The sequence below is a fragment of the Bufo bufo genome, chromosome 3 (assembly GCF_905171765.1).
Source record: "Bufo bufo chromosome 3, aBufBuf1.1, whole genome shotgun sequence".
Taxonomy (NCBI): Eukaryota; Metazoa; Chordata; class Amphibia; order Anura; family Bufonidae; genus Bufo; species Bufo bufo.
In genome coordinates, this window is record NC_053391.1 from 640,246,021 (window position 1) to 640,271,960 (window position 25,940).

At 44.5% G+C, this 25,940-nt stretch overlaps 1 protein-coding gene across 1 annotated transcript in view; it reads right to left on the reverse strand.

The window, feature by feature from the left end:
* TNFRSF19 (TNF receptor superfamily member 19) overlaps positions 1–25,940 on the reverse strand; it is a 79,643-nt gene that overhangs the window by 33,733 nt on the left and 19,970 nt on the right. The window contains exons 2-5 of the mRNA XM_040426201.1: positions 25,464–25,566; positions 19,763–19,873; positions 13,810–13,988; positions 1,170–1,255 (exon numbers count right to left, since the gene is read on the reverse strand). Of these exons, the coding sequence (XP_040282135.1) occupies positions 1,170–1,255; positions 13,810–13,988; positions 19,763–19,873; positions 25,464–25,547 (460 nt within the window). The 5' untranslated portion in view covers positions 25,548–25,566. The remainder of the gene's footprint in view (positions 1–1,169; positions 1,256–13,809; positions 13,989–19,762; positions 19,874–25,463; positions 25,567–25,940) is intronic.

The following is a 25,940-nucleotide window of genomic DNA, read 5'->3' on the forward strand; positions in this document are numbered from 1 at the left end:
TAATATCAGACAACCCCTTTAAAGAGAACCTGTCATGTCTCTAGTAAATAATCAGATTCCCCATAAAATAACCATTCTGCCACATCTTGTCTTAGAACCCTGTGTTGTGAAATTCCTCTGTTATTCCTCATAGAGATGTATAAAGGAATTAACATCTGGGTGTCACCTTTTGGGGTGTGCCTTTACACGTCTGGCACTGTCCGATCCGTGCTGACTGTGCAGGGACATGCAAAACTATAAATATTATTTGTGGTCGTGGCTGGAAGATGAGACACTGTGGTGAAAGGGATGGCTGGGTAGCCAATAGTAAACTAACTGAATGGCTGGTGGTGTGCCCTTAGCCAAGTGCGTGGGTAGGCCTATAAGGGGGCATACCCTGGGTGAGTGTGAAAGATGAAGGGAGGGAGGGTGGGGGCACCGGAAGCGCACACAGCCAGCAAGCACCCCCCTGGGGGTGTATATATCTATACACCCCTCCCACAAATGAGAAAACTCAGCCTTCTAACATATCAAAATGGCCTAAACAAACTAGAGAACCTATTTTAATCATTTATTTTGGTGTCAGTTTGCATATTTAAAAATTAAAAAGCTTTAGTTCGCAAATAAAAGTTTTCTATACATTTTTGCAGTTTTCCCAAAATAAACAATCCTCTGAAAAACCAATAATAAAAAGTCAAGTAAAAAGAAACAAAAAACCAAAACACTGGAAAAAAACCACATCCCAATGTTCTGACAACCAGAAAAACTTCAACAAACTATACCTCTCAAATCCACTGCACAAATGTAATTTCAATTTTCACGTGAAAAGGTCACCAAGTGAGATGTTACCAAATGACATTGTGTAGAAATCTAACGTTCAGAGCTCTCATAAGTCTCTCCCACGCAATTCACAAGACATCTGACCCAAAGCTGGACCTCGTATTGTCCTCACACGCTTTCCATCTGCCCAGAGCTGTTGACAAGGGGAATGGTAATGTCTAGCTGCCAATTTATTAATACATTTCCAAGAGGAATAACAGAAGAACAGAGCACCACAAATTCTGAGAAAATATTATGTATATACAAACAAATGCATATACAGGGGGGGGGGGGGACTACAGCGAAACTGAAACATAATATAGACAGACCAACACGAGAACAAGCCTAAGTGATTGATGTGATCTACTTACACTGAGGCTCGTATGTTGGCGGGGGATCCCCACAGGGAACGCACTCCATGTCTTGAAATCCACCAAGCTTTGTCTTCCTATAGAACCTGTAACACACAATGTTACATATTCATGAAATTTCTTCAACATCTGGTTTTCTAAGACTTAACCCCTCCATCTTCTGTTCATACTTTCATTTCATTCCAGTACAGTTACTATTTCTTCCTTTGGTACAAACAGGGTCATTTAAAGGGGTTTTCCGAGACTATATTACTAATGACCTATCCTCTGGATAGGTCATTAGTATCTGATCGTGGGGGTCCGACACCTGGGTCAGACCCCCACCGATCAGATATCAGATACTGATGACCTATCCAGAGAATAGGTCATCAGTTGTAATGTCTCAGAAAACCGTGAAAATTGCTAAAATCCAAAGCACACACTGATTTCCCAACAGAACAAAGGATTGTGCATGTTTGAAGACCACCATTACCAATAAAAAGGTGGAGGTGGGAAAAAGAGGGTATATTAATAGTGTGGCATAGCATTGTACAGCCGTCGAGGAGTGATAGGCAGAAGCCTCATCAATTGCCCGTCCTCAGATCCTATGCACTGTGAAAAAGACCTGTGAATAATATTCTTCCCTTTCCTATAGGAAATATCGTTCAGTATAAAAAAAAAAAATCTCTTTTCTGATCACTGTCATCCCATCACAAAGCCTTATTCTCCCCAGATCACTAGGCCAGGCCTCATAATATGGCCAGGATCGGTGCAGACAACCGCAGAATGATGGAGCAATGCTGAAAATATTTTTTTTTTGCAGATGTCCATCTTTATGAATGCAGCCAAAATGTCACGGACGTTTCCGCGACAGGTGGCAGGAGATCCATGAGACTGCCAACATGTGGTTTGATCTGACATGTTTTCTGTTTGGATCAAATGACGTCTGTGTTGTTGCTGGTGCTTGCCGCACCTTCTTTCCCCAGGTGTGGCTATTATGGTCATTTAACCTTCTTTATTTATTGTTGTGTCTCCCACTATGCTATGCGGTTTATAGCTTCTGTTTGAGTTGTGGATAGCTGGTGTGTGGATCTCGGCTGAGTTCCTGGTGTTGCCATAGCCACTTGAAGTTAAGTGTTTTCTTTCCCTTTTGTATTTTGTTTGGGTTATTTTGTGTGTTGCATTTCCCTGTCATTTGTATTAAGGCCTGAGGGAGACTCCTGTTTGTCCTTCCTTTTGGAGGAACAGGTTGTCTCAGTCGTGACATTTGTACCAGGGTCCTATAGGGTAAGTTAGGACACTAGGTATTCCTGTGTATGAACTCACCTACCTCTGGGTTCTGTTCATACTGGTAGTTAGTCAGGACTTTGATTAGGGTTTTACTAGGAGGTGACCATCTCCTTTCCCTAGTTTCCAGGCCATATTCCCTCACCGATTTCCCTCCTATGTTCGGTGTGGTGTTTCCCTCTCACACCAGAACGTGACACCAAACCAGTGTGGTACTCCTCTGACTCATCGGGAAACAGTTAAAGGGGTCACAATGCTGGAGGTTTTGTTCATTTGGCAGTGTTTGGTACTGCAGCTCGGCACCTGACACCGTTGCACAGACACGGATGCTGACGTTGGTGCAGTGAAGGTCACACCTCCTCATAGCAAACACTTTAAAAGGGAATCTATCAGCAGTTATGACCTTGCTAAGCTGTTGACAAGAGGAGGGGGGGGGGGGGGGGAGCAGCACAAACTTACTTTTTGTGGAGCTTTTATCAGAGGAAGTGTAAACATGAAGTTTTATTCTGCCAGGTTCTGCTCCTGCAAGTGCACTGGAGGTGGAGCTTCACTGTGAAGTGCTCTCTGCACTGAGCTGCTTCACAGCCCCTCCCCTCTGCTCTGAGTGACAGCTGTATTGGTCTCCTGGTTGGATGCTACAGCTGTCACTCAGAGCACAGGGGAGTGGTTGTGAAGCAGCTCAATGCAGAAAGCACTTCACAGTGAAGCTCCACCTCCAGTGCACTTGCAGGAGCAGAACCTGGCAGAATAAATTTCATTTTTATACTACTCCCAATAATAAAAGCCCTGCAAAAGGTATGCCTGTCCTGCTCTGCCAACCCGCTGCCTAGTGCTGTCAGCTTGATCAAAACTGCTGACAGATACATGCTCACCAACGGAACCATACAAGGGTGGGTTATTCCTGAGAAATTCGGGACCTGGTTTTGAACGTCCTGCGATCTGTGGTTCAAATAATGACACGAATGTCCTAAGGATATTTCATCAATGTTACATCTGGAAAAACCCTCTAAGGGAAGAGCCAGTCCACGCTGCATCTGCAGACGCTTCCCACTTAAATAAAACAAGAGCCTAAAGATGTTCTGAGTTATCCCGCTACGAGGCTGCTCTGTAGCGTGAGATCACTGCGTGGCATGTAAAAACAATTGCTGCATTCCTGACAACATGGCTGCTCCGAGTTACTTCAGTCAGGCACGGTCATTGCAACTTTGGAATCACAACAGAGAAGTCTGTGGACTTAACCAAGCAGAGTGGAACAAATACTCTAAAAATGTACGAACACAATCAGAAGCAGAAAAGCCTTCAAAGGGCCGAAAAATGATCCGGGGTAGTGAGAGCAAGTTACAAGCGTGCCGAAAAGTAAATGGGAATTTCATAGTGTTGTGAAGGAATGCGAGCAGAGAGCGGCCCTGAAACGCGTGATGCCATTTTTTATACAAGATAGGAATTGGCATTTACAGCAAACATCTTTCATCTGCTAAAATTGAGCACAAAAATGTACTAAATAGAAGGTAAAGGTAAATTGCCATCTACACCTCCTGTGTTTGTCAAAACAAGGATGTGACATTTTCACTTCTCGACACAAATTACGGCTGATAGCCCACACAGATTAGTGGCTTGCCAGACTGTAAATCTGTTCTGTGCTTTAAAGCAGAACAAGTAAGGCCGTGTTTTCTGCTAATATGGGATGTATGAAAGGGGTTGTGTAACGGGGAGCCGGTGACACGCTTCCTTCTTGCGGCGGCGGCATCCCTCATCTGTGCAGGAGTGAGGACTAGGCTTGTGTCCTCGTCTCCATGGGGACCAGGGGGCGGGGAGGACCCAGCCGCGCAAGCCTCCTCAGCACGGCCGGCATCCTCCTTGCTGAAAGAGGTACTCAGTGCCGATTGCAATTTATCGGCGCTCAGATGGTTTGGACTGGACTTGGGTCACGTGACGCTAGCCACGTCATGTGACCCACTTGTTCTGCTATTTAAACAGGCAGCCTGCTGGCCACAGGTTGCCTGTGAATGGTCTTGCTACCCTCACCAGAATTTTCGTATTGTGCCTTCTGTGTGTTTTGGACCTCGGCTCTGTTTTTGACCTTGTGACCTCCCTGGAATTGACGTGACCTCTTGGCTTCAGACTGCATATTGTGTTTTGACTTTGTTATCGGATTGTTCCCTGTGTACTTGCGTGACCTCCTGGCTTTGACTTTGGCTTGTCTGACTCTGTTACGGTACTTCTGTTATCTTCTTATGCACCTGCACATATCTAAGCGAGGGACTGCCACCAACTTGCACGTCATCGGTTAGGACGGGCCATGCAAGTAGGCAGGGACAGAGGTGGGGTGGAGTTTAGTGCTGCACTTATCCCTACCCTCTGTCGTGACAGATTTACAGGCCTTACCTATACAATGGACCCTATGCGAGTCCTCACGGACCAGGTACATAGTCTCGCCCAAATGGTGCAGGATTTGGTGGAGAGGCTACAGCAGCAGGAATTGCACCAGGCCCCACCTGTAGTGGCCTCCTCTGCTCAAAATCTTGAACCTTATGTCAAACTGCCTGACTGTTTTTCAGGGGATAAGAAGTATTTCCTGACATTTAAAGAAAGCTGCAAGCTTTATTTTCGTTTACGTCCACATTCGTCGGGTTCCGAACAGCAAAGGGTAGGTATTATCATCTCTTTGCTGCAGGGAGATCCGCAAGAATGGGCCTACTCCCTCCCCGTGGACTCCCCCTGCCTAACTACCGTTGAAGCATTTTTTCAGGCCTTAGGGGTACTCTATGACGAACCCGATAGGTCGACGATGGCAGAGTTCCAGTTAAAGTCACTTTGTCAGGGGGACAGACCTGTTCAGGAGTACTGCACCCAATTCCGGAGATGGTGCGTTTCCTCTGGCTGGAATGACCCAGCACTTAGGAGTCAAGACTGGACTCTCCGATGAACTGACAGACATGTTGGTCTGTTATCCCACCCCTGACATTTTAGAACAGACTATGACTCTAGCTGTCAGACTAGATCGACGTATTAGGGAAAGACGGCGAGAACTTCTGACTTTTCCACAGGTGGTGGTCAAACCGGACTCTTTACCCTTGGAGTAAAGTTGGAAAGTAACCCAGAAGAACCCATGCAACTTGGGATGACCAGGAGGGATCTTAGATGTCAAAAGGGTGCCTGTTTCTACTGCGGAGAATCTGATCACTGGGTACGCCTTTGCCTCAAAATTCCTCCCTCCAAGAGATCCTCCAGGCCTGATGATCAGAAGGATAAGGTACTTCCAGAGGTAGTAAAAGAAAAAGTATTGTTGCCGATGATTATTTCTTTGGGCATGTGTAAAGGGTCTGGGAAGGCGTTCATTGATTCTGGGTCCGCCTCAAATTTTATTGACTATAATTTTGCCTTGTCATTGGGATTACCTATTTTGTCTCTTCCCAAGCCTATACACATTATAGCTATTGATTCCACTCCTTTGGTGGTCGGTACTGTGGAATATTGTACGCCTGAGGTAACCTTGACGGTAGGGGTTAGTCATATGGAGAGTTGTTCCTTTTTGATATTAAAAACTTTACCCGTGGAAGTAGTTTTGGGCATGCCCTGGCTTCAAATTCATAACCCAATTATCAACTGGTCCACGGGTGAATTACATAAATGGGGACAAAAGTGTGAGTCATGCTGTTTACCGGTTATTCAAGCTGGAATCGCTTCTGAATTGAATAACCTGCCCCCTTACATCAGTGACTTCGGTGATGTGTTTTCCAAGTCTGATGCCGAGTTCCTTCCCCCTCATAGACCGTATGATTGTACTATGGAACTTATTCCAGGATCCAAGTACCCTAAGGGTCGTATTTATAATCTATCTGGCCCTGAATGGAGGTCTATGAGGGACTATCTGAAGGAAAGTTTGCAAAAAGGTCATATTAGACCTTCGGTTTCCCCTATGGGGGCAGGATTTTTCTTAGCTGAAAAAAAAGATGGTGGATTAAGGCTAGTTTCACACTAGCGACAAGGGACTCCGGCAGGCTGTTCCGGCGGGTGAACAGCCTGTCGGATCTGTCCTGCTGCTAGCGCACGGGTGCCTCCGAACTACTGCTCCGGCCCCATTGACTATAATGGGGGCGGGGTGGAGTTCCGGTGGCAGCATGGCAGCACACGCCTAGAGGCCACCGGAATAAAAGTACTACATGTCATACTTTTATTCCGGCGGCCTCTCGGCATGCGCTGCTGTGCCGCCACCGGAACTCCGCCCTGCCCCCATTATAGTCAATGGGGCCAGAGCGGTAGTCCGGGGGCACACGTGCACTAGCGGCAGGACGGATCAGACAGGCTGTTCACCCGCCGGAACAGCCTGCCGGAGGTCCGTGCCACTAGTGTGAAAGTACCCTAAGACCTTGTATTGATTATCGAGAGTTAAACAAAATTACTATAAAAAAATCAATACCCCTTTGCCGTTGATTCCAGACCTGTTTAAATCAGGTCCTTGGAGCCCAGTGGTTCACTAAACTCGACCTCAGGGGAGCATATAATCTCATTTGTATCAAGGAGGGAGATGAGTGGAAAACTGCTTTTAATACCCCTGAGGGGCATTATGAATATCTAGTGATGCCATTTGGTTTAAGCAATGCCCCAGCGATTTTCCAGAATTTTGTCAATGATATTTTCAGACAATTTATTGGAAAATTCTTGATCGTTTATTTAGACGTTATTTTGATTTATTCGCCCGATTGGGATTCTAATGTTAGCCACACTAGACAGGTACTAGAGGTTCTTCGAGAAAACCAACTATTTGCTAAAGGTGAAAAATGTATATTTGGGGTACAGAAATTTTTTTTTTTGGGGTATGTTCTCACTTCCCAATCCTTTAAGATGGATCCAGGGAAGGTGGAGGCGATTCTGGAATGGGCGAGGCCCTCCTCTCTAAAAGCGTTACAACGTTTTTTGTTTTTTTCCAATTACTACCGGAAATTTATAAAAAAAATAAAAATAAATCGGCTGTCGTTAAGCCTCTGACCTAACTAGAAAGGGAGCGGATTTAGTGAATTGGTTGCCCGAAGGCACTAAGGCTTTTGAAACACTCAAGAGATGTTTTGTTAACGCTCCTATTTTGGTCCAACCTGACCAAGAGAAGCCTTTTGTGGTCGAGGTCGACGCCTCCGAGGATTGGGTAGGAGTGGTACTCTCCCAGGGGTCATCAACTTTCACGAACCTGAGACCAGGCGCATTTTTCTCTCGTAAGTTTTATCCTACCGAGAGAAATTATGATATTGGGAGCCGGGAATTGCTTGCTATTAAGTGGGCCTCTGAGGAGTGGCGTCATTTTTTGGAGGGGGCCCTACATCGTGTTACAGTTCTTACTGACCATAAAACTCATGTTTTTGGAGTCTGCTAAACGTTTAAATCCCAGGCAGGCTAGATGGGCGTTGTTCTTTACACGTTTTAATTTCTGAACTACTTTCAGAACAGGAACATCCAATACAAACAAATTGCAAATTAGCTGAATATGTATGTGCAACACCATGCAAGGAATCACCAAACAATTACCAACGCACATATAATGTAATGACATTTTATTAATAGAAATACATACAACATACATCAAACATCATATTAAAATATAGCAGCAAATGCATAAAGTGCTATGACAGAAAAAGACTCCCATGCAGGTAAACTAGGTCAGATATACTGACACTGCTATGGATATGAATATGCAAAATAAATAACCCAAGCCAAACTTGGCAATAATGTTTAATCCACAGCCTACTTCTACAAATACTGGGAGGTGCCCAAACCTGGTGTAAATAAATCACATGAACAAGGAGGAAAACATAATCCAATCCATAAAGCATCCACTTGATTAGCCACCAGACACACATAGGCAAAACATTAGTGTATATACATGTAGAAGGGAGATCAGAAACTAACCAAAACCTGCAGGGAGCAGGTTATGTTTTCCTCCTTGTTCCTGTCATTTATTTACACCAGGTTTAGGCATCTCATAAGGAGAATACGGTATATATTTTTGTAGAAGTAGGCTTTGGATTAAACATTATTGCCAAGTTTGGCTTGGGTTATTTATTTTGCATATTCATATCCATAGCAGTGTCAGTATATCTGACCTAGTTTACCTTCATGGGAGTCTTTTTCTGTCATAGCACTTTATGCATTTGCTGCTATATTTTAATATGATGTTTGATTTATGTTGTATGTATTTCTATTAATAAAATGTCATTACATTATATGTGCGTTGGTAATTGTTTGGTGATTTCAGGCCAGGAAGTAAAAATATTAAAGTTGATGCCCTGTCCTGAAGTTTCTGTGCTTTCCAAACTCCCGACACTCCACCTGAACCTATATTGCCGGCAGGCAATTGTGGCTTCGGTCTCCGCTGATTTGACGACTGAAATTTCTGCGGAACAACACTTGGCTCCGGTACAATCTCCTAGTGAGAAATTATTTGTCCCTGGTCATTTACGTCTCCGACTGTTGGGTGAGTGCCACAACTCTGTTTTTAGTGGCCATCCAGGTATTAATGCCACCAAGGAACTTGTTTCCAGGTTTTATTGTTGGCCTTCCTTGTCTAGAGATGTCCACTCAAATGTTTCCGCATGTGAGGTTTGTGCCAGGTCCAAGACTCTTGGCCCCAGGCCCTGTCCTGTGAGTGAGTTACGACCCCTGTCAATCCCAAATAGACCCAAATAGTCCCATATTTCTATGGATTTCATCACCGACTTACCGGTTTCTGAGGGTAAGTCAGTTGCGTGGGTGGTGGTGGACAGATTTAGTAAAATAGTACATTTCATCCCTCTGTCAAAATTGCCCAATGCCAAGACTCTGGCTTCCCTGTTCGTTGATCATGTTATACATTTACATGGAATCCCAGAGAATGTGGTTTCGGATAGAGGTGTCCAATTTGTTTCAAGGTTTTGGAGGGCTTTTTGTCGTAAATGTAACATCTGTCTTTTTCTTTGGCCTTTCATCCGGAAACCTACGGTCAAACTGAACGTTGAAGCAGTCTCTAGAGCAGTATTTAAGGTGCTATGTCTCCGATAACCAACAGCTGTGGGTGAAACATCTGCCTCTCGCTGAATTCGCCATTAACAACCAGGTGAATTAATCTACAGGTATGTCTCCTTTTTACTGTAATCTTGGTTTTCATCAGCGATTTAGTTTGTTTTTGCCATCCTCTTCGCAAATTCCAGAGGCTGATGTAATGGCTAGAGAACGGTGCACACTCTGAGCCCAGGTTCAGTCAAACCTGAGAAAAGCCCAGGAGATTCAGAAAAGTAACGCAGATAAAAAGCGCTCTTGAGGAGTAGATTTTGGGTTGGCTGATAAAGTGTGGTTGTCCCCCCAAAATTGTATTTGAAAGTACCTTCGAATAAGTTTGCACCACGGTTCATTGGGCCTTATGAGATTGTGGGCATTATTAATCCTGTATCTTTTAAGTTAAGATTACCTGACTCCTTTCGTATCCATAATGCTTTTCAAAAGTCTTCGCTTAAAAAGTATGTGTCGCCTGTATCCCCTTCACAGGAAGCTCCACCACCAGTGGAGGTGGCCGGTCAACCAGAATTCGAGATCTCTCGGATTATTGAGAGAAAGGTCCGGAACGCTCTGCAATATTTGGTCCATTAGAAGGGCTTTTGTCCTGAGGAGAGGTCTTGGGTGCTGGCTAGTAAGATGCATGCTGCGAGGCTGGTGAGAAGGTTCCATTTTACTCACCCGGAAAAACCCGCTCCAGTAATTATGGGTCCGGTGGCCCCTCGTGGAAGGGGGGGTACTATAACAGGGAGCCGGTAACACGCTTCCTCCTTGCGGCGCAGCCAGCATCCCGCATCTTTGTAGGAGCAAGGACGCGGCCTGTGTCCGCGTCTCCATGGGGACCAGAGAGGACCTAGCCGCGCACGCTTCCTCAGCGCGGCCAGCATCCTCCTAGCTGAAAGAGGTACTGAGCGCTGATCGCAATTTATCGGCGCTCAGATGGTTTGGCCTGGACTCTGGTCACGAGATGCTGGCCACGTCATGCGACCCACTTGTTCTGCTATTTAAACAGGCAGCCTGCTGGCCACTGGTTGCCTGTGAATGGTCTTGCTACCCTCACCAGCATTTTCGTATTATGCCTTCTGTGTGTTTTGGACCTCGGCTCTGTTTTTGACCTCGACCTTGTGACCTCCCTGGAATTGACGTGACCTCTTGGCTTCAGACTCCGGATTGTGTTTTGACTTTGTTATCGGATTGCTCCCTGTGTACCTGCGTGACCTCCTGGCTTTGACTTTGGCTTGTCTGATTCAGTTACGGTACTTCTGTTATCTTCTTATGCCCCTGCACATGTCTAAGCGAGGGACTGCCGCCAAGTTGTACGCCGTCGGTTAGGACGGGCCGTGCATGTAGGCAGGGACAGAGGTGGGGTGGAGTTTAGGGCTGAACTTATCCCTACCGTCTGTCATGACAGGTTGACTGCTTCAACAATATGCTTATCAGAGGGTCCCACTGCTGGGACTTCCAGTGCTAGGCTATGATTTGTGGAGCAGTCCTGCAACAAGTGTCACAGTCCCTGGTTACAACACTAGTGTTGAGTAGGGTGGCCAGACGTCCGGTTTTCTGGCTCCCTGTCCTCCATCCGGCGCAGGGCCTGGACGGACGCAGAGATGTCCACCTTTTCAGTAGCTCACGCTCAGACAGCAGCAGTGTGCGGTCTGAGCGTGAGCTGCAGCAACTGACCGAGGCTTCTCTCAACCCCAGTCAGTCACTAGAGCCGCAGACATGGCTCCCTGTGGCTGACTGAGGGGGAGAGAAGCACCCCTGCTGCCCACAGCTCACCTTCCCCTCGGAAAGTTCTTCCCTCTCCCCCCCTCCGGGTGGGTGATGGGGGCATGGCTTCACTGAGCTGGGGGCGTGGTTTATCCATTTGGGGGCATTGCCGGTGAGGTCCAGCTTGGGGACCAATTCTGTAAGGCTATCGTCCACCTCCGATATAATGAGAGCATAAACAACTGTTTTGGGTGTATCATAGATGAGAAGAGGAGGTTGGAAATTATGGGTCAAGTGGCCAGTGGATGTTATTTTTTGTATATTTTACTCCCACAATTCTATGCATCTGCTGTATATTTGGGGGGAAATCATACAGTGGTCATTCAGCCTGGAACAGTTACATCTAATCAGAAGTTCGCTCAAAACTATTTTAAAGTTCGGCGTACAAGGTTCTGGATATCTAAGAATTCAGTTATGGATTCTGCTACCACGGACTATAAGTTATGGTCTGTGGTAGCGGAATCCATAACAGAAATCGTAGATAACCCGAACCGGAATCTTGTACGCCGAACTTGAAAACAGAAGTTCGCTCATCCCTACATCTAATCTTTCATAAATCCCATCATTGGTATACGATGAGAGAGGTAGTCATTAACCGACAACTCCTCCTGTACGTCTATACTACCCGTGGCAGCGCAGGCTCGGCAGCGAAGACTAAGTGCATTTGTTTCTTCACAAAGGAAGATGGAATTAAGAATTCAGGACAAGTTCCTCGCTTTAATTGAGAGCTCCCTTTTTTTAAAATTCATTAGAAAAATATTTCGCTTCTCTCCACTCTTAAGAGGGGCGACGCTCAGTAGTTTCGTACCATGTGGGGAATTCATTTCATGTCGACAAACCTCTGCAGTGGGCCATTGAAATGCAGAAGGGCTAATGAGCGGCAACCGAGCCTGCCTAAGCTGTATTTAATTGATCTACGTCTGTCAAAATAAAGTATTATATCCGGCAAAGGACTATCACTCAATGCCCTGTACACGAAAAAAAAAAGGGAGAACGGATGAGAAAAAGATTTGGAATCCAAGAGAACCCATCCTAAAAAGGTGCCAAGCAGATGTAGCAGAGCCGCGTATGTCACTTGCCACAAATCACTGAGATAGGACAAGAGAAGCTGTCATTTCTCATGACTTGACTTGTTTTAGCAAATAAATACACTGAACAAAAATATAAACGCAACACTTTCGGTTTTGCTCCCATTTTGCATGAGCTGAACTCAAAGATCTGAAACATTCTCTACATACACAAAAGACCCATTACTCTAAAATATTGTTCACAAATCTGTCTAAAGCCTCATGCAGATGTCAGTGTTTCACGGACGTGTGCTGTACGTGTTCTCCACGGACAGCACACGTCCCTATTTATTTTAATGTGTGTATTCACACATCAGTGTTTCCGCACAGTCCGTGGGTCAGTTTTTTTTTACCACGGATGCATGCTCTATTTTGTCAGTGTTCACGGATCCATCACGCCCATTATAGTCTATGGGTCCGTGAAAACCACGGATGCCATCCGTGTTGCATTTGTGCTTCACGGATCATTAACAAGAGATTCTTTGAAAATTATTTTTCAGCTGTTGAGTGTTAGTGAAACACGGATGCAACACAGACAGCAAAAAAACGGACCCACGGACCCAACATGGATCTGTCACGGGAGAAAACATGGATTGAACACGGTCCGTGTTACTACTGATCCAAAACTGACACGGACGTCTGCATGAGGCATAAATCTGTATTAGTGAGCACTTCTCCTTTGACGAGATAATCCATCCCACCTCACAGGTGTGGCATATCAAGGTGCTGATTAGACAGCATAAATATTGCACTGGGGTGCCTTAGACTGCCCACAATAAAAGGCCACTCTAAAATGTGCACCGTTTTATCTTACTGGGGGGAGGGGAGGTCTGAAGGACGTGCTAAACGCCCCAAGGACCTTCCGCTTAGTTGTAACTAGGGATGAATGAATCGACTTCGGATAAAACATCCGAAGTCGATTGACATAAAACCTTGTTCTAATACTGTACGGAGCAGGAGCTCTGTACAGTATTAGAATGTATTGGCTCAGATGAGCTGAAGTTATTGCTTTATAAATTAATTTCTATTGTAAAAAACCATTTCCTGAACTCTGGTTCGGTTCCAAATGGTACCTTGGAACTGAACCCGAGTTCGGGAAATGTTTTTTTACAGTACAAATTTATTTATTCATTTATGAAGTTATTACCTGAAGTCTCGCCAGACTTCGCCAAGCAATAACTTCGGCTCATCAGAGCCAATACATTCTAATACTGTACGGAGCTCCTTCTCCGTACAGCATTAGAACTAAGTATTATGCGATTCGCTTATCCCTAGTGGTAACCACAAAGGAGAGACTGTGAAGGTGGAGAAAGGGTCTTCACTCGTGGATTTTCCACGTTTTCCATAAAGAGTTACTTGAAGCCATGCTGCAGGTAAACCTACATCCAGTTATCAAGGTGAACAAACAAGGCAGCTCCAGTCAAGTTATAAACTGAGCTCTGCTACATCTGCGATTCAGGGATTCATCCATCTACATACATGAGCACAGGATGTACAGTATAAAACAGGTTTCATACCCTGGTAAGCATTCTCCGCACATGGCGTTCCCAGTGGCGGTGCAGTTTGCTTTCTGGTAGCGGTTGACAGATGCACAGTCGAGGCAAGTCTTGCATTTCTGGAAACCCCAATCTTCCTTAAACCTATTCGGCCGACAGGGTAAACACTGTGCGTCCTCCCCATATCCGAAGCCGCATTCCTAGGGGGGAAAAAAAAAGCCATGACAGTTACAAGGTCTAGGAGCCTTTATTAACTGCATTATATTAATAGATAGGAAACTTCTCAAAAGCTGCACATAAATCTCAGAAATGAGCTCGTGACTGCACCCGGCGGGCATCAAACATGTGCCGGACCCACTTCATAGAGTATTATACATGTATATACTATATGTGCAGCAGCTGCAGAGAGAGCAGAGCCTCTAGGTGTAATGGCAACGCCCCCGTTGCTCCTAGAGTCTCATTTGCATATAGTAAAACATCATGTTTCTCAGCAATGCGGGCACATGTGAAAATGGGACCAACACAGACGTCTTCAGCTGCCAAGTGCACATGTAACAGGTCAGCCAGTGTCATACGTGCAAATCTGCTGACAGATAGGGGCTCATTTACTAAAGCAAAATTGACGTTAAAAAAAGTCGCAAGACCCCATTTTGCAACTATTTAATGCCCATGTGATAATATTTTGTTGCACGCAGTGTTTTTCCTTAAGAGTGGTGGAGGCATGTTGGGGGCTAGGCCGAACCATCAGCCCCGGTATATGATTTCACCCTGATTGGAGTCGATTTTTACTCCAGGCACACAGACCGCCATAGGTGCACCTAATTTATGACAAGTAGCATGCCTCATAAACTGTGCGCATCCTACAGCCTCAAAGACCAGTGCCAGTCTACGTAAATGACCCCCGTAGTGTTTTTTATGTATGGCTTTGTTGCTGACTTTTGTGCTTTTTCTTTCTGGAAAAACATATGGGGAGTCATTTATCAAACTGGTGTAAAGTAGAACCGGCTTAGTCGTCCATAGCAACCAATCAGCTTCCACCATTCATTTTGGACAGCTCCTTTGGAAAATGACAGGTGGAATCTGACTGGTTGCTATGGGCAACTAAGCCAGTTCTACTTGACACACCAGTTTGATAAATGACCACCATAATGCCAGCGCCAGATGTTAGCCCATTTATCTATAAAAAATTATGAAACTATAAAACACAGGACAATTTTTTGTTAAATATAGTGGCTTTTTTCCAGCTGCTTTGGGTTTTTGGAGGAGATTTATTTATTATTTAAAGGAAAACTGTCTCAGTTGCCCATAGCAACCAACCAGATTCTACCTTTCATTTTTCAGAGCTCCTTTTTAAAATGAAAGTTGGAATCTGATTGGTTGCTATGGGCAACTGAGACAGTTTTCCTTTACTCCAGTTTTGGGTCTATTTTTCTATTGCAGCATGTTGTGGCAATGGCGTTTTTTCCAGGTATTTTAATCGAATATACAAGATGTCGTACATGGACGGGGGCAGACAGCTGGTGCTGCATACACATTGGTAGCAAACGAAGGGGGGGGGTACTAATTAATTGGTCTTCTCTCTAGACCAAGTTAGTAGATCCAGCGTCTTAATGATCACAGTGCTGGTCAGAGACAAAGACGCTACCCGCGGCTTGCAATGTGTTTTTCAGGGCTAATAATCTCCTTTACTCCTATAGGCGAGGGCTAGCCATCCGCTGCGTATGAGAAAGGCTGGGGCATTTGAATGATAAAGGGTTCTCGAGGGCTCCCACTGCTGCATTATCAGCAGCTTATGGCGGAGCTCAGTGAGGTATCTGTTTTCTAATGAAGTCAGCGATGTGAATGAGCAGGAGCCGGGTAGACGTTCACACGCAGGCATTCCACTTAACCGCTGTGAATGGAAACCACACCTTTCTCTGGGCATTGCCAAAGACATGTCATGCCGCGCTGGCCCCTCACAGCAAGGCTCGTCGATGGGGACAAGGGTGGAAATACATCAGCAGGGAAACAACAGCCTGCAAACTGCACGGAAAAAAGAAAAAAAAGAAAAAAAAAAAAAAAAAATCGAAAAAAATGTGTCGTATTTAAAGGGATTTTTCAAAAAAATATTTAAAAAATTGTACAGAACGTTGTATAGTTCTCTATGTATAAAATGTAATATGGAAACATGGTTTGATAAGTTACAGGACCACTGTTCCTGTTCAGCCTGGTCATGGGAACATTTTATAGACCCGAATATTAGTGGTTGTTTTGGGCTACAAAGAGAATTTTGCTCTTAAACACAGAGGGTATGGCCTTGGTCACACATCGCCATTAAAATCCCAGGTGTGTTTCTGCAGCAGAAGTCCAAGGCTGACCTGTGCCATGGATGTGCTGCAGGTACGCGTGGGATCCGCACGAGGAATTGTCCTATTGCCAAGCAGTGGGGCTAATATTCGGCTTTTCCGTGCACAATTAATAGCATGCGACATACTGTGGTTTGGTGGCGCAATTTTTTTCCCCCCAAGGATGAAAATCCGAGCAGAAATCTTACATGCCAACGGGGTTGCGGAAACACCATTCACATGTGAAGGAGGAGGACCGACATTGTATTTTATGAGGAATTCAGCGCCAGAATCCGTGTCACAGGTGAATAGATGGTAAAGCTAAGCAGATTAAAGCTTTCTGATTTTGCGCATATATAGCCAAATCATTTTCAGCCTCTCTGCTTGCAGTGAGGGAATGGAAATATTTCTCACTCCACAGGCTGAAAACCTTTCCTTATCATGTCCAATTTTAAAGGGAGTCTTTCACCTAAAATGACCATTATAGAACACTAACCCCATGATCTGCATTATAGTCCCCATATTGGAATGCTACTTACCGTATAGCTGTCCGTCGCTATTATAACACTTTTATTCAATATGTAAATTAGGTTCTGAAGGTGCCCAGGGGCGGCGTGCTAGCGGCCAGTGCCCAGGCCCCTCATCGCTATTCATATGAAACCCCTCCCCTTTCACCCCTCTGGCCCGCCCTAGGTTCTTCAGAAATCCAGCGCCAGCGCCGTTCACAAGATTCGCCGCTCCTGCGCACTTCATTCCCCATTATGGGCAGAGGCACAAGAGCGTTTAATGCGCATGTGCCGGCCCGTACATCTAGCCGGCCTTGTGCCTCTGCCCATAATGGGGAATGAAGTGCGCAGGAGCGGCGAATCTTGTGAACAGCGCTGGCGCTGGATTTCTGAAGAACCTAGGACGGGCCAGAGGGGTGAAAGGTGAGGGGTTTTTATATGAAATGTGACGAGGGGCCTCGGCACCTTCAGAACCTAATTTACAAATATGGGGACTATAATGCAGATCATGGGGTTAGTGTTCTATAATGGTCATTTTAGGTGAAAGACTCCATTTAAAATGTGCAAGTGCAATTTTTTTATAGGCAACTTGCCAGCCCTTCTCCCCGCCCAAGCAATCGCCACCAGCCCAGACAGACAAAAATCGCTTATTGGTGGGGGAAGAGGCAACAATCAGTGATAACCAATATGGTTTGCTGAAAAGCTCCCCTTTCCTAGACCCTGAAGAACAAATCGGTTTAAGTATATTAAGCGAACCCCTTAGACAGTGGCAAAGTTGTTAAAAGCTGAGTGACAACCCCTGTGTGAGAAGTGATGGCCGCTGTATTGGTTGTCACCCAGCTTACTTGAGGTATGACTGAAAAAAAATAAAATGCTACACAAAAATTTTACACCTTGATATTAAAAGGACGGCTTAAATTTACGTGGCAGGCTGGGGTTACAAGGCAACTTTGGCCACAACAAGCATCATGCCACTAAAATTTGCAGTAGAGTAGTGCAGCCTCATATTATAGTATTAAATGGGGGGGGGGGGGGGGGGGGTTGGGGTCGCAAGTAGCCATTGCCCCAGAATTTCTGCCATTGCAGGCTCCATTGTGTTTGCAGGCTGCACTGCTGCTCCATGATCTTTGGTTGTGCAACGCTTGTCACAACGTCCTCGTGTAGCCTCATGAACACAAACTTAGTTTTTTTATTCGTGTCCGATACGCATTTTTTGTGGATGGCGCACAGACCCATTCGTTTCTTTGGGTCTGCAAAAAAGACAGACAGCATGTGGAGGTCATCCGTGTACTCTCCGCATCCGTGTGTTTGTTAAGCAAATTATAGAACAGGGTTAGACAACTGTTTGGCACTCCGGGTGTTGTGAGACTACAACTCCCAGCATGCATACTTCCGCTGCTCGTCTCAGAACTCTCATGGAAATGAATGGAGCATGCTGGGAATTGTAGTTTCATAACAGCTGGCGTGCTGTCCCCTGCCCGTACGGTGAACAAGAATAGTAATTTCTAGTGATGGGAGTGAGAAAAATGTGGATTGCATGCGGAAGGTGTCCGCAAAGTGCTGATCCATGGTTTGCCGCCCGAAATACGGACATGGTCGTGTGCATGAGGTCTTAGAAGTAAATGCGTCCTAATTCTCAGTACAGGGAAAAAAAAGAAACCCCAGCAAACTCTGCATGAAGAAAATCCCCTCCTACGAGTAAGCTGTCTTCCAGGAATCTATGTCATTCCACTTTTACGGCCACATTCCTTCTTTTACTGAGCGCCCATTCTGCAGCTCCAGAGATGTGCGCTCTCCAGCTGACTGTAAATCAAAACCATCCACATTTTATTCATCTCGGCTTCAACAGATGTTTGAGGTTACTGCCAAACCCTAAACCTGCAATAAGCCCCAGTACACAATGTCATGCCCCCCTGGATCGCTCCTTATAGTCAGCGGATGGAACTTATCACGAGGGGAATATTTTGAAGTCAGTTTTTTTTTTTTTGGTCTGCGTTGGCGCACGTTGTTTAATTGGGCGCATCTTTAAACCTAATAGTTGTATCTAGTGATGCTACTCCAGTTTTACTACACCCTCCCCTCCCCCACTGGAGTGAGTTTGCGATCATTTTTTGCAACTTTAAAAAAAAAAAAGTTGGAGTGATAACTCTGGAGTGAAACTAATTAAGGGCTCGTTCAGACGACTGCGCCGTGTTTTGCGGTCTGCAAATTTCGGATCCTCAAAACACAGATGCCGCCTGGTTCCGTTCCGTATTTTGCGAAACGGGCAGCCCATTATAGTAATGCCTATTCTTGTCCGTAAAAAGGGACGAGAATAGTACATGTTCTATCTTTTCTGCGGGGCCACGGAAAGGAGCAATGGATGCGGACAGCACAAGGTGTGCTGTCTGCATCTTTTGCGCCCCATTGAAATGAATAGGTCTGCACCCGTTCCGCTAAAATGGCGGAACGGATGCGGACTCATTCATACGGTCGTGTGAATGAGCCCTAGCATAGCTAATAGGGATGAGCGAATCGACTTCGGATAAAACATACGAAGTCGATTCGCATAAAACTTTGTTCCGATACCGTACAGAGCAGGAGCTCCATACAGTATTAGAATGTATTGGCTCCGATGAGTCGAAGTTATTGCCTTGGAACTGAACCCAGTGCATGAGCCCTAACTGTCACAGCTTCTTACAGTAGACCTGGCTGGTGTCTGTTCAAGGATAGAACTGCACATGTGTGACCACCTCAGTATGCGGGCATGTTCATTACTATTCAAATTAAACACCAGGGGCGCCATCATCATGAAGTAAGGACAATATCTCACACTTCGAGATTTACAAAAGTAACTAGTTTTTCATGATGAATTATATTCAAATAACATTTAAAGATTTAAATTTTCATGAAGACAATCCCTTCTCTCAAAATAGTCACCCCAAAAACCAACGGTGCCCTTGGAGGCCATGGCAGTGAGCTGCAGTTTGGTCTGACCACACATGTCCCCCTGTAGCAGCCATTGCTCTGGAAATGTCCTTTCCATTCATGAAGGTCTGTCTCTTTGATGGGTAACTGGTAGCAGTTCCTTCACCCCCGGTGGGGTGTTTATACATATGTACTATAATTCACACCACATTTACTAGTCCGTAAGAACCACTATACCTTTGATAGCTCCTTGCCTGGGCCACACAGCCTGCAGGGTCGACAGATCCCGGTATTATCAAAGTACTCCTGCTCCTTGCAGTCTCCAACTTCACAAAGTGCTCTGGTAACCTAACAAAAAAAAAGAGAAAAAAACCCATCATTGATGCTCTAGGAAAATTTGCTACTTGGAAATACCATATTCAAAATGATGCATTCATGCATGGCATCCCAGTTCATTAGAGGCTGATGCCAACATGTAGCAACTACTGCAATGATCTGCACAGAAAAAGTAAAATAAGCAATTATTCTTGTTTGTTCATATTTGGATCACCGATGAGCAGAACATAAAAGAGACAGTGCATGTATATTTTTTAAAGATGCACTGGAGCAGTAAAAAGTAAACAACTGTAGTCTTGATTAAAGAAATCCTACCGCTTTGTGTCTACAACTATAATGCTATGTATATTTGTGTCTCCATGACTACAGACTACATGACTACAAAGTTTTCATCCAGGAGTCACACAGTTGATTGCCACTTTGCTTCAGAAACATATCTAGTAGTGCGTTACACCTCCCTTGTCCTTTAGAACCGCAGCAATTCATCGATCTGCAGGAATAATATCCCCCGAGGAGAGGATAGCTTCTCGCACCTACCACATATTAGATGGAGGTACTCACATGCCTCTTCCCGGTGATGCTCTATAGCAGTTTTTGTCAACTTGTAGTATGCATACCCCAGGGGGTACATGCCACAGGGTGAGGGGGTATGCAAGACTGCACTAGCATCCAGCAATATTTCATTGTTGGTTGCTAGGGCACTGACATAGGGCCGCTCCCCATTTAACTTTAAACATACTGCAGCGAGGCAGGGAGCCAATGTATTCCTGCCCCGCTTTTCACTCTCATAGGCCACTGGGACTTTAGTCTTTGAGAGGACAGCAGAGTTGGTGTAATGAAGTCATCAGGACCGTCCGAACCAGGGCACAGGCAGCTCAGGACACAGGGTGGAACAGTGGCATGGAATGGGTGTGCAGTATTTAATTTTGATAATTTCCTTTGGCACTTTGAGGAGCCATACTATTGGGCCACTACAGGGGGTCATTGCTAATTGAGGGCACTATGGGGGAGTTATTACTACTTGGGGAACTATAGGGGGAATTATTACTGTGGGAGAATTATATGGGAAATTATTATTGCTGAGCACACTATGGAGGGCTCTACATCTAAAAGTTTATTTACAAGAAAAATATAGCAGAGCTGTAGAGAGTTCGGTGGCAGGAAACCAAAGTAGTAAATCTAGTGATTGCTGGATTTCTGATTGCCAAGAAACTTGGTTACTGCCTCATCTGAGAATGGACGTGTATCTACCATACTGTGTAACCTAATTAGACAGTAAGGTTAAAAAAAAAAAAAACTCCAAAAAAAATTACATTTAACTGGAGGAAGGATATGATCTTAAAGGGGTTTACTTAAAGGCCATTGACACATTTATGGCTGCATTTTACTCATTTTGGGCTAAAAATCATTTTTTTCAATTGGTCTTTATTAAAAATGTTCACCCATTTCTGAGATACAGAGGTTAGAAATCAGTCTATTTGCCAGCTATCACTTTCTGTTTTCTTTGAATCCTGTCATCTGATGGCTCATGTGCAGCTCTTATCTCTCATCTCCTGACTTTATAAACACTCATTACAGCACCATTCTTATCAAACTGATAAGAATATGGCTTAAATAAGTGTTTATGAGGTCAGGAGATCAGAGATAGCAGCTACATATGAGCCATCTTCGGGATTGAAAGAAAATAGAAAGCAACAGCTTGGAAACAGGCTGATATTTAACCCCTGTAACTCAGAAATGGTTGAATATTTTTAACAAAGATAAATAGAAAAAAAGATTTTTAGCCTAAAATGAATAATAAAAAATGCCCCCAAAAGATGTACATAGTAGCCATGTTGCTTTGATCCGCGACAGCCCCTTTAATATTTCAGGGGTGATCTGAAAATGTGTTCATCAGAACAAAGGATTGGGAATGGGACAATATAAAACTTTTTGTATATTTGCTAAATTTGGACCAAAAGTTTTTTGGGCTTTGGACTGGATAATTTATAATGGATTTATTTATGCCAGGAAAAGCCAATGTACATCTATGGTGGGACTGACGTTTTAAAAGTAGTCTGGTTATATGTGGCTTGAACCCTTCGAGGTACTCTCCAGTTCTCCATCAGTTTACATCCTAGATCATTTTATATCCTGAGAAATAAGCCTAAGGGAAGGTGTTAAAAGCTCCCTCTGTGAATCATTAAGTCTGAAGCATTTACTCCTAACTTAACTGATGTCAGACTGTACATCTAGATGTCGTAGATGGTGGAAAATCATCTTCAGTTCCACTCATGGCTGGATAAACCAATAGCTGTACAGGATGCAAAGTCGCTTATAGATATCGCTATCCTTCTGTGAGAAGGATTTGCAAAGTTAATAGTTAGAGCATGTGTACAGGTTAGATGTTGGGAAACGCTCCTGGATGTATCAATAGTATAATGTCCAACGACATACGCTAAAAGTGTTTGGGTTCCATACATTGACCAACCTTTTATTATGTTTTTCCGTACAGTTGGCTGGCGCAGAAAAATATTTTATGCAAACACGGACGAAGTATGCAAACATATGGCATATGTCAGGGCCACATGCTCAACATATTGTATAAACTGAACATGGGCAAAAAAAAATGAAATGTGAAGCTAGTCTAAGGCCACTTTCACACTGGTGTTTTGTGCGGATCCGTCTGCATCCGTTCAGAACGGATCTGTTTGTATTATCTTTAACATAGCCAAGACGGATCAGTCATGAACTCCACTGAAAGTCAATGGGGGGACAGATCCGTTTTCTATTGTGTCAGTGAAAACGGATCCGTCCCTATTGACTTACATTGTGTGCCAGGACGGATCCGTTTGGCTCAGTTTCATCAGACGGACACCAAAACGCTGAAAGCAGCCTCCAGAGCAGAATGGAGACAGAACTGATGCAAACTGAGCGGATCCTTTTCCATTCAGATTGCATTAGAAGGCAAACTGATCAGTTTTGGACCGATTGTGAGAGCCCTGAACGGATCTCACAAACGGAAAGCCAAAACGCCAGTGTGAAAGTAGCCTAATCTGCAAGGCCATATTCTGAGAGGGCAAGGTGGTTCCAAACAATCCTCTCACAAAAGTCTTTTTTATTTGGAATTCATAAACAAGCCACAATCATATCAGTAAGATAAGGATTGAGCTTTAATGAGTGTTTATAATGTCAGAGATAAGGAGTCCGCCTGCTACTCAGATGACGGAAAAGACAGAAATTCATTGATGTTAGAAAACTGGTGCAAATCCTTTTTTCAGAAAGTGGTCATGTCGACGTACAATGGTGTAGTGCAGGCATCCTCAACCTGCGGCCCTCCAGCTGTTGGAAAACTACAACTCCCATAATTCCCTTTCCAATTTGCCATTTTCTGTATAGATCTGGCATCCAGGATCGTTACCCATACCCTGAAAGAAGAGATCTCATTACCTGGTAAATAACCAGATATCTTCTACTCCGACTCTAAAGGACACGACAGAATCTCTTCAATGGCCCAAATTACAAGAAGGATATAATCTTCTGAGTACACATCAGGAAATTAATGCAACATACAGTATATTACAGCAGATGAGTCTGATATTTAGGTGGAGGGGGGATAATTCATGCAGCAGGACAGCCCCACAGAGAAGTGGCACACATGGTCAATGTCTACCTTACGTGCCCAGTAAGTAATCTGCTCAGAGCGAGCTCATTAACATATGGGCTGCAGATGTCAGCACGATCGCACGTTTATTTAGAAGCAATTAATCTTCACGGACTTAAATGAATATTTGATTTTGGTGGATGAATTAGTGTTTATTAACGGAACTGTGCCAAACTATGCCAGCTGCAAGCGGGAGGGGAACCATTACATTGTGTCCGAGAGAGGAGCCAGAACATCAAATGCAAAAAGTCAGGCTTTACTTATCTAAAAATAGTAGATGCTGAATGTCCGCTGCTGGAGGCAAAACACAAAAAGGACTGCTTGATTGTAGGAACTGATGGAAATCCATAAGAATCCATGCATATAAAGGCCCCATACACATTAGGCTGCTGTCAGACAAATTCTCAGTTTTCAGAAGAAGCAAACAACATAGGGAGCTCCTGATCCTCCCTCAACATAAAGTGTCAGGTAAAAGAAGAGTTGGGTGAGGCGAATTTCAAAAACTGGTGACCTTGTGGAAGGATCTCTGGCCCTAACCTCACCAGGAGTACCATAACCTGAACATATTTTAGCTTAAAGGGGTTGTCCCATCTCACAGATGTATGGCATACCACTAGCATATGCCATAAATGACAGATAGGAGCAGGTCCCAGAGGTGAGACCCACACCAATCTCCAGAACTGACCCCACCACTGTGAGAGTTCAGAAAATAGAGTTGGCTTAGTTATTTTTTGAAGGTCTAAAGAGGTGAATGGAAAGGTGGTCATCAAATGTCTCTTCTCATTGTAGAAACATTCATGTGTGCTCCTCTTGCGGCGATGCTGTTGTGACTACTGGGAGGAATTAAAAACTAGGAACATGGCTGCTGTTACTACTGAAAAATATCGGGTGGACAAAAACTATGATTACTGGGGAAGAGGGGTGACAATTATTATTACCTAAGAAAAAGCACTGAGGGACAACTGTTAATACAAATTGGAACTCTATTCTGACTACTGGGGAGCAAAATGTCAAGTGATGGGTTGAAAAAACCCTGATAAAAGTGGCCCCATGTCGTAGACGGGTCCAAATTGTCAGAAGGTGGGACAACAGAAGTAGACGGGACCAGCAATACATTAGTGCAGGGAAATATACTGGCCCAAGTGAACCAAATCTCACAATGCAGCAGAAAATACTGCCCCATGCGCCAGAGTATTCAACTGTATCGCTATCCTGAGGACATTGATACAATTGCATTCAGGAGGGCACGTGTGGCTGCTGATCGTAAGAGAGAATCAGATCATTATGAACCTGGCTGGCGGCTGCAAGCAGGTAGCACTCCTAGGCATTGGCCCACCGGGAAATTTCCCTGTAGGGTCTATGGCCAACCCTCCCCTGCTAACATCATGGAGAAGACTTGTGTGCGCATGCACGGCAGTCCTGACAATGTATTTCAATACAGCTCAGGGAATGGGGGGGCAGTAGGAAAATAAAAAATGGTGATCTGGACTCCATATCTGCAGTATTACTCATGTAAATGGTCCAAAATCGGGGTGACAGGAGTTAAAGAGTCCTCAAAACAAGTACGTGTCAAAGTAACTGTGCTGTAGGATAAAATGTAAAAATACAGTATAAACCCATAATACTTGTGGCAGTCTAACAAAGGGAAAATAATCCACCACCCAACCGCAACTAACATGCAAGTCCTCTACTTGGTAGCTTCTTATTAACCACACATTTTTCTCCCTGTGTATGGTATCTGGATTCAGTTGAAGTAGAAAGACTTTGAAGTTGTTGGATGTGTTATGTAGAGACACCACAGCTATGCCGAGCGTGTTTGTACAAGACGGCATGCGATTATTCACTGCTGCTGATAAACAGGATTCTCTAATGAGACAGTATATACTGCAGGACGCAATCTGAGACCTCGAGGGATTTCCAGACGGTTCTAAAGTAGCAACCATCTTCCACATTACTTACCATGCATGTCAGTATAAGCCAAAGCATCTTTAGCAAAAATAGTCCCTTCGTCTGAGCTGCTGTGCAGTCCATGTCTTTGGTCATCCCCACAATCCTCGGGTACCTGAAAGGAACACAACACAAGCATGATCAGTCCTGAGTTTGGAGTCCGTGGAGCACGTTCACCATGCAGACACATTGGGGGTCGACCGGTACGTTTGCATATGTATAAGTGGACACAGGAATGGCAGATATCAATCTTTCCCTAGTATAGTATAGAAAGTATACATCAAAGAAAGACACAAATATAACATCAAGAGAAACCACCTGCTAGTCATGATGAGTAACTGATACCTTAGGTTCTAGCAGTTTCCTGTCTCGCTGCCATCAGAAATTAGTGAGTGGGGTCTCATAGCTGTAACGGCTGAAATGTCATAGGGCGAGATGTATCATCTCTCTGTCAACTTTTTAAACGCCACTGTGACTAAATGTAGTCAC